General features: G+C 56.0%; 1 protein-coding gene across 12 annotated transcripts in view; it reads left to right on the forward strand.

The window, feature by feature from the left end:
• The window catches only part of RIMBP2 (RIMS binding protein 2), a 144,275-nt gene that overhangs the window by 121,689 nt on the left and 7,572 nt on the right, over positions 1–15,014 (forward strand). For 10 of the 12 annotated variants that reach the window (XM_081036378.1, XM_081036375.1, XM_081036368.1 and 7 more), the window contains 6 exons: positions 207–347; positions 2,754–2,912; positions 7,534–8,187; positions 9,573–9,690; positions 12,674–12,855; positions 13,485–13,653. In XM_081036378.1, the coding sequence (XP_080892504.1) occupies positions 207–347; positions 2,754–2,912; positions 7,534–8,187; positions 9,573–9,690; positions 12,674–12,855; positions 13,485–13,653 (1,423 nt within the window). The remainder of the gene's footprint in view (positions 1–206; positions 348–2,753; positions 2,913–7,533; positions 8,188–9,572; positions 9,691–12,673; positions 12,856–13,484; positions 13,654–15,014) is intronic. The other 2 variants (XM_081036370.1, XM_081036369.1) reach the window with 1 other exon arrangement.

Genomic DNA, 15,014 nt, shown 5'->3' on the forward strand with positions numbered 1-15,014 from the left:
GGCCTGGGTCACAACCCGGGCCAGCATGGTGGGACCCTTCACGCAGTGGCTCTGAGAAGAGCTGCGGGGTTGGGCAAAGGAAAGGCTGGAACTCGGAAGACATGGGAGCCTGGGGGCCTCCTCCCCTCTGCAGCCCCGCTCAAGCCCGTCTGCCCGCCCCTCCCCACGGCCTCCATTCAGCCCTGTCTTTCCTTTTTCCTTCCAAGTTAGAGACAAGGAGCGTCTTCCTGGAGAGGGGCGGGCAGTACGCAAACTCCGACGAGGAGGATGGCTACGAGTCCCCTGACATCACGCGGAGGGGCACGTCGGTGGACGAATTCCTGAAAGGTTCCGAGCTTGGCAAGCCGGTGAGTGCTAGGCGTGGAGCCCACGGCAGCGCCACACGAGTCTCTGGGCCCGTGAGAACGCAGGAGCGGTCCCAGGCCACGTGACAGTCACAGTGGATTGGAGAAGTTCAGATTTAACGCTGCCACTGCATTTGTGGCCTCACTTGGGGACATTTCAGAAGTGTGAATACGAGGCCCCCGCCCTCCTGATTGCCCTGTGCTTGTACTGCCTGGTCATGGGGTGATCCTGGGGGCCAGGCTCCCCTCGGGGAACCACCTGGTCTCTGCTGAGGCAAAACCTACCATCTGTTTATTCACTTCCATCAACTGGGCAGATGTTTATTGGACATCTGTGTGCTGGGCCTCATGGGAGATTCAGAAATGGAATGGTGAACACCCTGCTCTCAGAGCGACAAAACGTCAATGCTTCCCCTCTAGGCTGGTAAGCCACACGTCCACCCCGTGTGACTGTCTTGTTTCTGACCACGCACCTTCTAATGGAAGTGTCCATGAATGGTCAAGATTAGTACTGGACAACAGGTGGGGTGGGGCCTGCACAGTCCTGAAATCATGGAGTGTCAGCCCTTGAAGACACCCTGTACTCTCGACACATGTTCCTATGGCTACACAGTGCCAGGACCTCCATAAGAAAGGGGTGTCACCGCCCGGCTCCGCACTACCAGCCGTAGCCCTGTACCATGTCACCCAGCTCCCGGAAGCGTCAGGTTCTTTATCTGCAAGATTGAAATAATTCTATTTGCATTAATTTTATCACAAGAAACGGAATGCCCAACTAACAATGACAAAGATAAAGATGTTTAATTGCCCCACCTCACAGGAAGTCTCAGGTAGGAGGTTGCGAGGCTCATTCACCTGCTCAGTTGTGTCCAGGTTCTGAGCCTTCCATTTTTTTGGCCTTTCTCTCACGGTCACAAAGTGGCTGCCATAGCTCCATTCATCACACCTCATAAGACAGCATCCCAAGAAGGAAGGGAAGGATGGATGAGGAAAGGAGGCGGCTTTCTCCTCAGGCACGTCCCTCTTCCTTTTCCAGCACCTCCATCACACTCCCCATTACGTCTCAGTGGGCAGGCCAGGGTCACGTGCCTACCCCTTCATAGGATTCCTACGAGTGGCTCATCGGTGACGTATCTGGCAAACCACAGCCACCTCCTTCCATCCCCCGAGTTTATCGCTAACTCATCCCAGGATTTGAAGCGGGTGAGACTGTTCTCATGTAGGGACTTCTTCCCATGTGCCTTGGAAGACCTCACTGAAACCAGCCTGGTCTCTGTTCGTTCATTTACAACCCATTGGCTTTATGTCTTCTACTTGGGGCTGATTGAAAGAATTAGGGCTGGAGCAGCGCAGAAGCTGCCACAGAAACTGTTCTGGCTGAGAACATTCCAGGCCACCTCTCGTGGGCACGGTTCAGGAGGAACCTTCCGGAACCTTCCTACTTGAGTGCTCACGCAGCCCCCTGCTGCCCAGGCCGTGAATTTGGTGTGCCTTGAAGTGCTCATGCATCTTTCTCAAGGGCAGTGGTTGAAACAAGTACTTTGAATCAATGTCTCCAGATACTGCTGAGCACATTTGTGGCCCCGCAGGATAACTGTCAAACAGACGCAGCAGCCCTCGAGCTGGTCGGGGCGTGCGGATGCACTTTTGCTGGTTTCCTTGTTTTGCTTTAACCACTAGAGATCCTGAATGGTGGGTACTGTTGCCTGGGGGGCCTGGCACCGTCACAGCGGCCCCCTGCAGGGCTGTCTGTGTTTCAGTTTGCACGGTACCACTGCCGGTCTCAATTTCAAAGGAGGCTTTTCTGGTAAAGCTCTTACTCTGTCCCCAGCCTCGGCTCTGTCACAGTCTCCATCTGGTGCTGGTGACGAAGCTGGGCATGGGAGGAGAACAGCTCACGAACGGCCCATAGCCTGCCCAGCATGTGTGTGTGTGTTTTAGACCATGTGGTGTTCTTTAAGATCCTAAATGCCTTACAAGCTGCATAGACACCCACTTGCCCAGCACCCACCACTCTGTTGGGTGGCCCTAGGTCTGACGTATGTATTTCTGTGCCCCTCACCATATGGCCACCTGAGTGTGCAACCCCTGGCCTGAGCCTTGGTCCAGCCACTAAGTCGGAGAAACTGATGGCACCCAGAGGAATGGCGTTTTCCCAGCCCTGGTGGTGTCTCCTGCCTGCAGCCCAAGGGTCCCTGCGCCTGTCCCCGTCTGGGGTCAGAGGTGGGGGACGCGGCCTGGTCCTCCCTCTGCCCCATCTCCTCACCTCAGGAGTGGGCGTCACACACAGACACCGCTGTATCTGTGAGCTCATGAGACAGCAGACAGGAAGGAAGGGCGACAGCGAGAGCCTCATGGGGGCTCACAGCGTTGACGTGTTGCTCAGCTATGTCCCCTTCCTGTCCCCAGCCACACTGTTGCCATGGAGACGAGTATCACACGGAGAGCAGCCGGGGGTCCGACCTCTCGGACATCATGGAAGAGGATGAGGAGGAGCTGTACTCAGAGATGCAGCTGGAGGAGGGGGGCAGGCGGCGGCCCAGCGGCACGTCCCACAATGCCCTCAAGGTCAGTGGCTGGGACACCAGCTCCCTCAGTTGTGCTGTCCCTTTGCTGGGGCTGTGGAAGGTGGCTCCAGAGGGCTGCGCGCCCTGCCCCTGGGAGCCCACGGATTTGGATCAGCTGTTTTCTCACCATTGAATTTGTATCCGGAATTCTGTCCTTCTGGTCCCTTCTCTTTGCCAAAAAGTCTGGGTGAAGGAGTTTGGGGGAACCCATTTGGCACCCTCCTGGGGGCACCCAACTCTGCACCAGTAGTAGAACTGGGACGAATTGAGCAATGGAGTCTCCCTCACTCCACACCCAGAGACTCAGCAGCTAGGAGAGTAGGACCCAGCCTGAGTCAGAGCTGCGGGTCCCCCATGTGGGGCTGGCTGGGGGTGCTTGTGCAAAGGTCCCACAGGAGGAAGGCAGTGAGGTGGCCCTGCCCTGCTGGAGGGCACAAGGGAGGAGCAGGACAGAGGGCCAGGGTGGGGGCAGCTGAGGCCAGGGGATGGCTGCGCGTGGAGGGCAGCCATGCTGGGAGCCCCTGCTCAGACTCCTCCCACCAGAGCCCGCTGTGCCCCACATCTCCACCTGCGATGTGGGAGGTCACAACAGGAAACGGGCCCAGTCTGAGGCTGGTGCTTGGTGTGCGTCCTCTGTCCCTGTCCCTGTCCCTGTCCCACCCCTGCTGCTGCTGGCTCCCTGGCTCAGGCATTCACGCGCTCCACTGGCAGCAGAACTGGTCGCCTCTGTGTGCCCAGCACTACGCTTGGCTGGGGGCGCGAGGATGGACGTGGCCCACGCTCCAGCCCTTCCCAACCTTGTGGGGGGAGGTAGACAAAAGGGTGGACGCCGTAAGACCTTTGTGGGGTTTCCAAATGGAGAGGCTATGGAGAGGAGACTCGTACTGGGTGTGGAGCGCCGACCACGACATTTCTCTAGGAACCTAGGGTCATGCATTTGGAATGGAGGACAGAAGGCAACACCCAAATCTGGCTGCCAGCCCAGCGCCTGCGCGCGTAGAAAGACTGACTGAGGGCCTCCCGCGAAATCCCCGGCCGCAGAGCATGCCAGGTCCCTGTGCAAACCCCGCACGGCTCCCTGCCCCCACCAGCTCCCAGACTCACCCCGTCCGCCCAGCAGGACTCAGTGGCCTGTCCTGATGGAGGCAGTTGCCCCTCCACCTGGGGAGTCCAGTCTGATCTCCCAGGACTTCCCTTGTGCTCATAGCTGGGCTGTTCTTTCCTGCTCTCCACCATGTCTCCTTTTGGTGGAAGAAGCTCCTGAGCTGGTACTTCCTGGGAAGCGTTGAGCAAAGAAATGAAAGGTCACCTTCTCTCCCGGGTAGGAACCCAGAGGGCAAGCAGGGTCATCACAAAACCCTATGGCCATGTCCCACACACAAGCACAGCCCCCACCCCCTGGGCGATCACAGCTGGCAGGAAGTGGTGAGGACGTGGCAGGAAGTGGGGCCGCTGACATGGCAGGAAGTGGTGAGGACGTGGCAGGAAGTGGTGAGGACGTGGCAGGAAGTGGTGAGGACGTGGCAGGAAGTGGTGAGGACGTGGCAGGAAGTGGGGCCGCTGACATGGCAGGAAGTGGTGAGGACGTGGCAGGAAGTGGGGCCGCTGACATGGCAGGAAGTGGTGAGGACGTGGCAGGAAGTGGTGAGGACGTGGCAGGAAGTGTTGAGGACGTGGCAGGAAGTGTTGAGGACGTGGCAGAAGTGGTGAGGACGTGGCAGGAAGTGGTGAGGACGTGGCAGGAAGTGGTGAGGACGTGGCAGGAAGTGGTGAGGACGTGGCAGGAAGTGGTGAGGACGTGGCAGGAAGTGGTGAGGACGTGGCAGGAAGCGGTGAGGACGTGGCAGGAAGCGGTGAGGACGTGGCAGGAAGCGGTGAGGACGTGGCAGGAAGCGGTGAGGACGTGGCAGGAAGCGGTGAGGACGTGGCAGGAAGCGGTGAGGACGTGGCAGGAAGTGGTGAGGACGTGGCAGGAAGTTGTGAGGACGTGGCAGGAAGCGGTGAGGACGTGGCAGGAAGCGGTGAGGACGTGGCAAAAAGTGGTGAGGACGTGGCAGGAAGTGGGGCCGCTGACATGGCAGGAAGTGGTGAGGACGTGGCAGGAAGTGGGGCCGCTGACATGGCAGGAAGTGGTGAGGACGTGGCAGGAAGTGGTGAGGACGTGGCAGGAAGTGGTGAGGACGTGGCAGGAAGTGGTGAGGACGTGGCAGGAAGTGTTGAGGACGTGGCAGAAGTGGTGAGGACGTGGCAGGAAGTGTTGAGGACGTGGCAGGAAGTGGTGAGGACGTGGCAGGAAGTGGTGAGGACGTGGCAGGAAGTGGTGAGGACGTGGCAGGAAGTGGTGAGGACGTGGCAGGAAGTGGTGAGGACGTGGCAGGAAGTGGTGAGGACGTGGCAGGAAGTGGTGAGGACGTGGCAGGAAGTGGTGAGGACGTGGCAGGAAGTGGTGAGGACGTGGCAGGAAGCGGTGAGGACGTGGCAGGAAGCGGTGAGGACGTGGCAGGAAGCGGTGAGGACGTGGCAGGAAGTGGTGAGGACGTGGCAGGAAGCGGTGAGGACGTGGCAGGAAGCGGTGAGGACGTGGCAAAAAGTGGTGAGGACGTGGCAGGAAGTGGGGCCGCTGACATGGCAGGAAGTGGTGAGGATGTGGCAGGAAGTGGGGCCGCTGACATGGCAGGAAGTGGTGAGGACGTGGCAGGAAGTGGTGAGGACGTGGCAGGAAGTGTTGAGGACGTGGCAGGAAGTGTTGAGGACGTGGCAGGAAGTTGTGAGGACGTGGCAGGAAGTGTTGAGGACGTGGCAGGAAGTTGTGGGGACGTGGCAGGAAGTGTTGAGGACGTGGCAGGAAGTGGTGAGGATGTGGCAGGAAGTGTTGACGTGGCAGGAAGTGGTGAGGACGTGGCAGGAAGTGTTGAGGACGTGGCAGGAAGTGGTGAGGACGTGGCAGGAAGTGGTGAGGACGTGGCAGGAAGTGGTGAGGACGTGGCAAAAAGTGGTGAGGACGTGGCAGGAAGCGGTGAGGATGTGGCAGGAAGTGTTGAGGACGTGGCAGGAAGTGTTGAGGACGTGGCAGGAAGTGTTGAGGACGTGGCAGGAAGCGGTGAGGACGTGGCAGGAAGTGGTGAGGACGTGGCAAAAAGTGGTGAGGACGTGGTAGGAAGTGGTGAGGACGTGGCAGGAAGCGGTGAGGACGTGGCAGGAAGCGGTGAGGACGTGGCAGGAAGCGGTGAGGACGTGGCAGGAAGCGGTGAGGACGTGGCAGGAAGCGGTGAGGACGTGGCAGGAAGCGGGGCCAATCACAGTTGCTGGCTCACTTTAGTTTGTCCACAGTGTTCTTACGTTTTTTTAAAAATCAGGGGATTTCAGAGGCTGATCTGGACACCGGCTTCGCTCGGAATTCCCAGACGGTTTGGGAGCTGGCGCAGCGGGCTTACATCCCACCTGGCCACAGTGAGCTGCAGCTGAGCCTGTTTCCTGGCGGGAAGGGCCCAGTTGCTCTGCACGTTCCCAGCCTGGCCCTGGAAACCGCCCGCCTAGGTCCCTGCCTGCACCCATTTCTTCTTTGCCCTGAGAACGTCCCTCCGTTGCTAGCGGGATAGCCGTCGTTCTCAGCCAGCTGCGTACAGGTTTATCACTGTCCTCACCTGGCACTCAGTGGGTTCCACGCACGTGGCAGACCCACTAGGTAAACTGCCACAGTCCCTGTGCTCATGGAGCCCACAGGTTGGTGGGGGGCGGGCAGGCAGGACACGGTTGAACAAGCACCTGGGGAGGTGATGGGAGGAAAGGCTGGGACACGCCTGGCCTGGAGAATCGGCCCCGCGGATGCCTTCAGCGGGAGTGGTGGCTGAGCTGAGGGACGAGCTCAGGCAAGGACGTGCCCACACGCAGTGCACATTGCTTGCCGCTCACTAGGCATCTCCTGGCTGTGCCAGTTGCATGCCGGCCCCAGGGCCCAGGACAGGGCTCTCCACTGGGGCCTTGCAGTCAAGGAGGGTCAGGCAGACCCCAGGCCCTTGCGAACACTGACAGCATGACTGGAGCAGGCACTGGTCCCTGAGTGAGCACACCATGCTGAGTGACAAGGCCCAGGTTTCAAACACTTACATTTTAGCCCAGGAGGAAGGAGACAGGGAGCAGAACGGGCAAGGTTTCAGCGAAGTACTAGAAAGAGAATGGAAGTGGCAGTAACTGTTCTGTGACTCGTCTCCGGTCACATCGGCACCCAGTGGCAGCTGTTCTCTGAGATTCCGGGTGCAGCCCATGGGCAGTGGGGATCAGATCCCCTGGTGCTCTGGGCACAGCCGTGTCACAGGACCAAGCGCCTGGTCCCTGCCTCTGTGGGGCCAGGCTGCCTCCTCTCCTTGGTTTAGCTACGTGGCTTGGTCCCACGAGCACTGGCGTCTGAGGGCAGCTCCTTGCGTGCTCCGCCCGGCTCCGTCCCTCGGCCAGTTCCTTCGTCACCTGCAGCCCAACCTCAGCATGCCATCTGCCCGTCCCGGTAGCAGCGTGCCCCGTCCCCACCACCTCCGAGACTAATGCTGTGTGTTTTCTTTCCCTCCCCACCCACCTCACGCTTGCTCACACACTCCCGGTACCTGGTTGTCGCTCTCCTCCCGTAGGAGTGCTATAAGAATAGGACCCCCGGAGCTTTCCTGGAGCCGCCTGAGGGCCCCCCCCAGCACAGCACGAGACTGTTCAGTATCCCGGAAGTAGCAGAGGAGGAAGCGGAGCACTGCGAGTCCGCGCACAGACAGGGCTTAGGGCACCCCTGCAGGCCCAGGGGCCAGGGCTCCCGGTTCCCCGCCAAACCCAGGGGCCCCGCGGCCAGCACCCACGCCGAGGACTTCCTGCTCGAAGACAGAGGCTGTCGCTTCGGCCGCTCGGCCACCAGGAGCCCCGACAGCGGCCTGGACTGTGGCAGTGAAGAGGAGGAGCTGCGGTTCAGCTTCCGGAGCTCGGCCGCCCAGAGCAGCCCAGGCCCCGGGCCCTGCCCCTGTCGCAGTCTGAGGCCCCTGCTGGCCCGGCGGCGGACGCTGACCCGGCAGAGCAGCATCGAAGAGGACTTTGGGGAGCAGGTGGACCCCAGTCACGTCGTCAGGAGCGACGATGCCCCCCGGAGCCCGGAGAGCTCTGCCCCCAGGAAGTATGGCTGGGACGAGCCCGCGGGTCCGGAGGACTTCCGGGAGGCCTGGAAGAAAAGCACAAAAACGCCCGACAGTAGGGCACCTGCCCAACACGCACAGGCATTTCCCCGCGTGGCAGAAGGCCCTTTGGTGTGTGACGTGAACCCCTCACGCCTGCTTGCCACACCAATCCGTTTCCATCCCTCATTTTGTGTGCTTATTTTGGGTGCCGTTCCTGGGGACTGCTGGCTCTCTTTAGTTTCCATGCAGCTTTGATTTTCTGGGTCCCATTGCCTCCTAACCTTTGGCCATGCTGGGGAATTCTTTACTTTGCTGTAGAACAGTGACCACCCCCACCTCCCAATCAGCGATGGTTACGGCTCTGTGATTAAAGGACAACTGAATCTAAATTTTAATTAAGGGTTAGCTGAACTGTGATCGTCCAAAAGTTTGGCAACACATACGTTTCAAAACGACCCGTGGGGCTGACTGGTGACTACTGGTACTATATATAGAAGGTTCTCTCCTCGTTGTGGCTTTGGTTTTTGTTGTTGTTGTTTTTGGCCTTCATTCATAATTGAAAAAAAATGGAGAACAATTATTGAAGAGATCCATTTTTGCATACTGTTTCATTTTTTTTTCTTCATCCAGTTTTCAGAATGAGTTTTTCATCACCGCCTCTAGACACCACCCCCCCTTGCCTGTCTTCCAGGCACGTTACTGGTTTCAGGAGGACGCACTCACTCAAGGCTTCATTCATGTCTTTATTGCGTCCTCTTTCCAGAACATTCGCTGCTGTCACGCTGACCTCTTCACTGCACACACAGCAGCGGCTGAGCCCTGCAGTCTGTGGTCTGTCCACAGGGGGCGCCGCTCCTGCACCACCTGTAACGAGCCTTCCTCTTCCCTGGGTCCCTACAACCTCCAGACTCAGATTAGTTCCCAGTGAGCTGGAGGTTGTGCTTTATTCTCTTAGTGCCAGGTAGAGGCGTGCGTCATACAGACACATTCAGGTTAGCCCTGCACGTGACGTGTCTTCAGGTTAGGGTCGGGACGTTGCCTTGAGTTTCAGACACACAGAAACTTCTGTCTTTGAGTGTTTGGTAACCTCACACACAACTCTGTATCAGCGGGACGTGGCAATGAGGTGTTTGCCCACTTTTGTGATCGTGGGAGGACGAGCTCTGTGGAGACCAGGTCAGGGGCACACGGTCAGAGGCACCAGCGGGCTAATGAGTGACATTGAAGCCATTCTCACTTTGGGTCGGAATATCCGGCTTCTGCCGCAGTGGCAGTGACACAGCTGCCTCCTGAGGAATTCTCTTGCCCCCACCCCCACCCCTGTGTCGAAAGGCAACTTTGCTGGGGTGCTGGGTGAGCAGGCTTCCTCCCCAGGTCATTCAGCTAACCTTTCAGTTAAAAGCTAAGTTTAGTTGCCTTTAGAGCTTCTGCTTGTAAGTTGACTTGATTTGGCTAACTTAATTCTCTCGTTCCCACGGCTGGCAAGACTCACGACTTTGTTGTTTTGTCGTTAGATTTTAGGAAACCCAGCGTCTGCAGGACGGGCGGACAGGACAGACCACGCGGGCCGGCGCTTTCCCCACGGCAGTGCTGGCACTCAGAGGTCCCGGCCGATGAGGGTCCCGGCCATCGGTTAGTGGGCCTGCTTGATGGCTTTCTCTTTCTTTCAACCACAGAGCACATGGCTGCGTAGTTCTCAGGCTACACATTTACAAAACTTAGTGGGAATAGCATTTTCATCGAAATACAGGAAACCCTCAGTTATGTACAGCAAAAAGATGGCAGAAGCAGCACAAGGTGAATAAAACCTATCTGTGAGTGTTCTCAGAATACCATGCTGACTTTTTACGTCAGTCTTCTCCCTGGCCGCTGGCTCCTGGAGAGGCTGAGCCCCGCACAGCTGGAGAACGTGTGCGCCTCCTCCCGTCCTGTGTCACGCGCTCACGCGATGCCCTGCGACGCGATGCGATGCGTGTGGTCAGAGCAGTAGCAGGTTGGTGGCCAGACTCCATACGGCTCCCTGAGCTCCAAGCACAGAGAGTTGTCTGTGTACACGGGACACTTGGGCAACCGGGCCTAAAGGTTACAGAAGGCTCGAGGCCCGAGTGTCCCGAGGTGCGTGCTGCCCATCTGTCTGGTCACCTGCTCGCTCCTGCGTCGTCACCTGGCCTTCTCTTTCCTTTCATTACGTTTGGGGGCGGGGGCTTTAGCCGGCGGGCGTGCTGTCACTTTAGTCATTCTAACCAACCCACTAAGAGGGGTGTGGCTGAAGTTCAGAGCTGTTCCTGGAATGAATCAGGCAAAGCAAGCTCGAAAGTGTTATGCACAGGATAATGGAGCCTGGTGACCAGCAGCAACTAACTAGCCTTTCGTCTCACACACACACACACACACACACACACACACACATACACACACACGTGCGCGCGCACACATGCACACACACGCCCCGGCAACAAAGCAGGAAGCGAGAAATGTTATGTTAACCCCTTAACAACAACACAAAGCCTCTAAACAACGCAACTCACAAAAGTACTGAATAAATCCATGAGACTGGCTTTCATTTACCTGCCTTCTCATCATGTAGCAACGTGAGAAGCCACATGAAAAGCACAGTGAAGACCACACAACTTACCTGGCGTGCACCTGACCCTGTCAGATTTCAGAAGAATGACACGTGCTCAGCAACCACCACCAAGGACCCAGCCAGTAACCCCAGGGGGAGCAGGCCAGGGACTCTTTCCCTCTAGCTCTGTTTCCTTGTACAAATATTAGGAATTACTATTTTAGAAATCTCCTGCACTCCAAAAGAATCTGTTTTCTTTTTCAGAGGAACTTAAGTCTGTACACTGTGTACTTCCCAAATATACTTTAATAAGTGATGCATTCACAATAATAAAAATATTATAATTTCAATATTTTTAAGTTCTCAGTTTCCTAAATTAAAAAAATGTCCTTTCTGATTAAAAAAAAAAGTTATAGAGATAGCTCCATGTCTAATAAATTCTAAATCATATAATGAGTGCGAGGGAACTCCTAAGATGATGGGTGTCTCCTAAGGACACATAATTGGGTCTGGTTTCCTCCTATATACGTTTTGCTCTGTGTGTTTATCTAGTTATTTACCTGTCGGACGAAAGGCCTGAGGATACAATGCTCTAAAAATGAACTACACATTCCAGAGGCTCCCATTCTCACTACTGGACTGTGACAATCTCTATTTTGTCCCGTTCCCCCGGGGCACTTGGCCACAGAGCAAGGAAATGCCACATGCCTTTCTATGTCCAGAGAGGAAAACCTGAGAACAAATCAATGGATAAATGCAGCCTGGCCCTTGGAAAAGGTGACGTCTTTTCCCTGGGTTTTCCTGCAAGAAGAAAATGGAAAGCTGTGAAGTCTGTTTAATAGCTGATGTCCCTTTTCTCTGTAGTTGTTACAGTGGACAGTCATGGTGAAGTGTTGGTTTCGGTCAGGTAGTCAGGAAATGCGACAGCATGGAAGACAACACGAGGCAGACGGCGGGGGGCCACGAGCCTGTCCCACTATGAACAGGACCCAAATGTGGGGGAAGAAATGAATGAGGCCCGATGTTTAAAAGATTTGTTCCCTCGCAGAAGTCAAATTATTGACATTTTTAGATTTTCTAGGCATCCTAAAAAAGATCCTAAATTTAAATAATGTAAATAGTTCGCTGCATTTAAAAAAATTAACCTTTCCTGCAATTTATGTGCTTTTTATTTTTCAACTAAATGTTTCTGCGGGTGAGAGAAGTGGAGTGGCTTGGTTTTCTCCATCAGCTCTCTGTCTTTCCACACTCCAGTCATCTCATCCCATCCTCTCATCCCACTGCCTGTGCTCCTTGTGCTGGTGACAAAAATTTTGAGCGGCTGCTGTCTCTGGTGATGAGCTTTTCTCATTTGCTTCCCCTGAGCAGAGCAGTGTTCTCTGTGGGATGACAATGCATCTTCTCTGTGCCACCCCCCCACACACACACCATCACATGCATAATGGTATATGATGACACGTGCTTATCTGTACTGATACCTAACAGTGCATATGCACATATATCATGATTTCAAGAAGAATAATTTTGAGAAGCTGGATGATAGGTGGAGTTGAAACTCACCTCTGCCAGGAAGTCATTAATTCACACTAATGAAGAAAGAATGCACTTGTCATGGAAATACCTAGAGCTGAGTGAAGAATGTAGTCATTGTCACACTGACTGACACACAAACACACTTAAGCCTGAGGTGCGTTGGCTCACCTGGCATGGGGACATGGCGGTACATGGCCCCCTAACGGCCTGTCTGGTGTGGCCTCCGGGCGAACCCCGCCATGCCCCCGGGCGCTCAGGGCTGCCGTCCCTGAGGCCACTTAGTCCTTCCTCTGTCTTCACGCGCTGAGTTTTATGACAGGCGTTTGCTGCTCAAAGCCACCCTGATGAGAGGGTTCGTGTCTGCGTACAAACTCAGCTGCAAGTTTCTGGAAGAGACTCAAGTGTTGCGGAGGCTTCCTCCTCCCACAGCCCTGTTCACGGAACGACGTGATTGTCTATGCTGAACGGGCTCTGCAGGAATGACCTAGCACTGTGTCCTTTGTCCCATGCTCCCAGATGAGTACGGCCGAGACAGGTTGTCCCCAGATTTCTACGAAGAGTCGGAGACTGACCCCAGTGCCGAGGAGCCCGTGGCCCGGGTCTTCGTGGCCCTGTTTGATTATGACCCTCTCAGCATGTCCCCGAATCCCGACGCTGCAGAACAGGAGCTGCCCTTTAAAGAGGGGCAGATCATCAAGGTGAGGGCTAGAGGGGCTGGGGGGGGCCGCTGGGGGCCAGGGTCCTCAGCACAGCAGCCTCTGATGGGTGGTGCGGGAGGGCCTGGGAGATGAGGGTCAGGCTGGCGCCCGGGAGGAGGCGGGACCGGGCCGGATCCCATCTTGGAGTAGCCCGAAGGCCGGGGATAGCTGGCGCTGGGCAGCCGTGAGAGCGCAGCTGTCCTGTCCCACAGTGAGTGCCTGTAAAGGACACGGGTGCTCTCGAGGTTGGTCCTGCAGGGTCCCTTGCTCAGTCAAGAGCTCTAACTTCAGAACGCCCGGTGCGGGGCACTGTCTCCCTATGGAGGAGCATGCAGTGGGCACCCCCGGGGAACGGAGTCTCGGTACCAACACCTGGAACTGTGCGAGTTCAGTCACGCGCCCAGCAAAGCACGGCTACCACCTTGGCCGGCAGCCAGATGTGATGGGAGGCCCAGCGTTGTCGGAACCTGGGGGAGGCTGGCGGCGAGGGCATGTGCACATCTATAGTGATGTCCAGGTGACCGATGGCATTGAGGCACAGTCCCCACTAGCTAAGGCTCGCCGTGAGCAGAGCTGCTGTATTTCTGACGCAGCCAGTCACAGGCCCCACCTTCTTTCTGCGGCTCTAGGTTTATGGTGACAAAGATGCGGACGGCTTCTACCGCGGGGAGACCTGTGCCCGGCTCGGCCTCATCCCCTGTAACATGGTCTCTGAGATCCAAGCCGCCGACGACGAGATGATGGAACAGCTGCTCAGACAGGGCTTCCTCCCTCTCAGCACACCTGTGGAGAAAATAGGTAATAGACGGCCTCTGCTCTCCCTGAACCTGACACCTGCTCTCTGGTGGTTTGGGACTGAACGTCCACGTCCCCCAAATACATGTGCTGAGATCCTACCCCCCAAGGTGATGGTTTGGAGGGACCTTTACGAGGCAATGGGGTCAGTGTCCTGATGAAAGGGGTCCCCCTCGCCCCTTCCACCACGTGAGAGCGCAGGGAGAAGCCCCCATCTGGGACCAGAAGCAGGTCCTCACTGGACACGCAGTCTTTCAACAGTGTCACATGTACGACCTTTCGTTCTTCCCACGTGCAAGGAACGACTACTCGCTCCAAAGGTCTCTGCTTTTTCTGAATCTCGGGAGACAGATCATTTTCATGTCACTCATATGTAAGGTTTAAATGCTGGCAAACATTAGATTCACTTCTAAATCAGACTTCACAACAAAATGCAGTGGTTCAGAGGATGCATAATTTGAAGGATAATCACAAAAAGTAAATGTTTCAGCCTTTTTCATAGTAATGGGCTCATTGTCTCAAGTTAAAGCCCACATCTGACAGCTGAGGGTTCACGTGAATCCTTTGCCCACACGTAGTCCCAAACCCTTTGCGGTTGCTCTCCTTGCCTGACGTCCCCCGTGGCTTGCAGGGAGGGGCGGTGTGACCACAGCCCCGGGCGCCTGGAAGCAGTCTGCTAAGAAACAGTCCCTGGAGGGACACTACCAAGTGGATTAGCTGTCCCTCTATTCTAGTGCAGCTTTCTAAATGGGCTTCGTCCAGGGGGCCACTGGAGACATCTCCTTGCCCTTCTGCTACCGGGAAGCGTCACGCTCGGGGCTCAGAGAGTGGAGCTGCCCCCCCAAAGCCTGGAGTAGGGCACCACGTCTGCCCCCACCACTCCTGAGCCTCGTGCTCGAGCGCCTGATGAGCACAGTGGGGAGAGAGGAATAAGCAGTATACACAGCGGAAAGGAAGAAACGAAACTTCCTCTGTTCACAGACGACTCTACTTAGAAAGTCTCAAAGGCTCTATAAAAAGGTTCCTAGAACTAACGAGAGTTTAGTGAGGTCCGTGGACGCAAAACCAAGGTCTCCCCATGTGTTAGCAACGAAAGCTTGAAACTCAAATTGGTATCATCTCCAATAACGACAACACATGAATAACCTGGGCTTAAATTTAACAAAATATGGGAGGATTTGTATGCTGAAAAGTACAAAACAGCGATGTGGTCCATCTCAGAATTCCTAAATAAACAGAGATCTTATGTTCCTGGATTTACTGTTTTTGTGAAGATGTCAGATGCCCCAAACTGGCGTGGAGAGGGACGCAGACCCAGAGGTAGTCGGAGCAGGAGGCCAAGTCTGAGTCCACGTGACGAGGCA

Source organism: Rhinolophus hipposideros, assembly GCF_964194185.1.
Source record: "Rhinolophus hipposideros genome assembly, chromosome: 24".
Lineage (NCBI taxonomy): Eukaryota > Metazoa > Chordata > Mammalia > Chiroptera > Rhinolophidae > Rhinolophus > Rhinolophus hipposideros.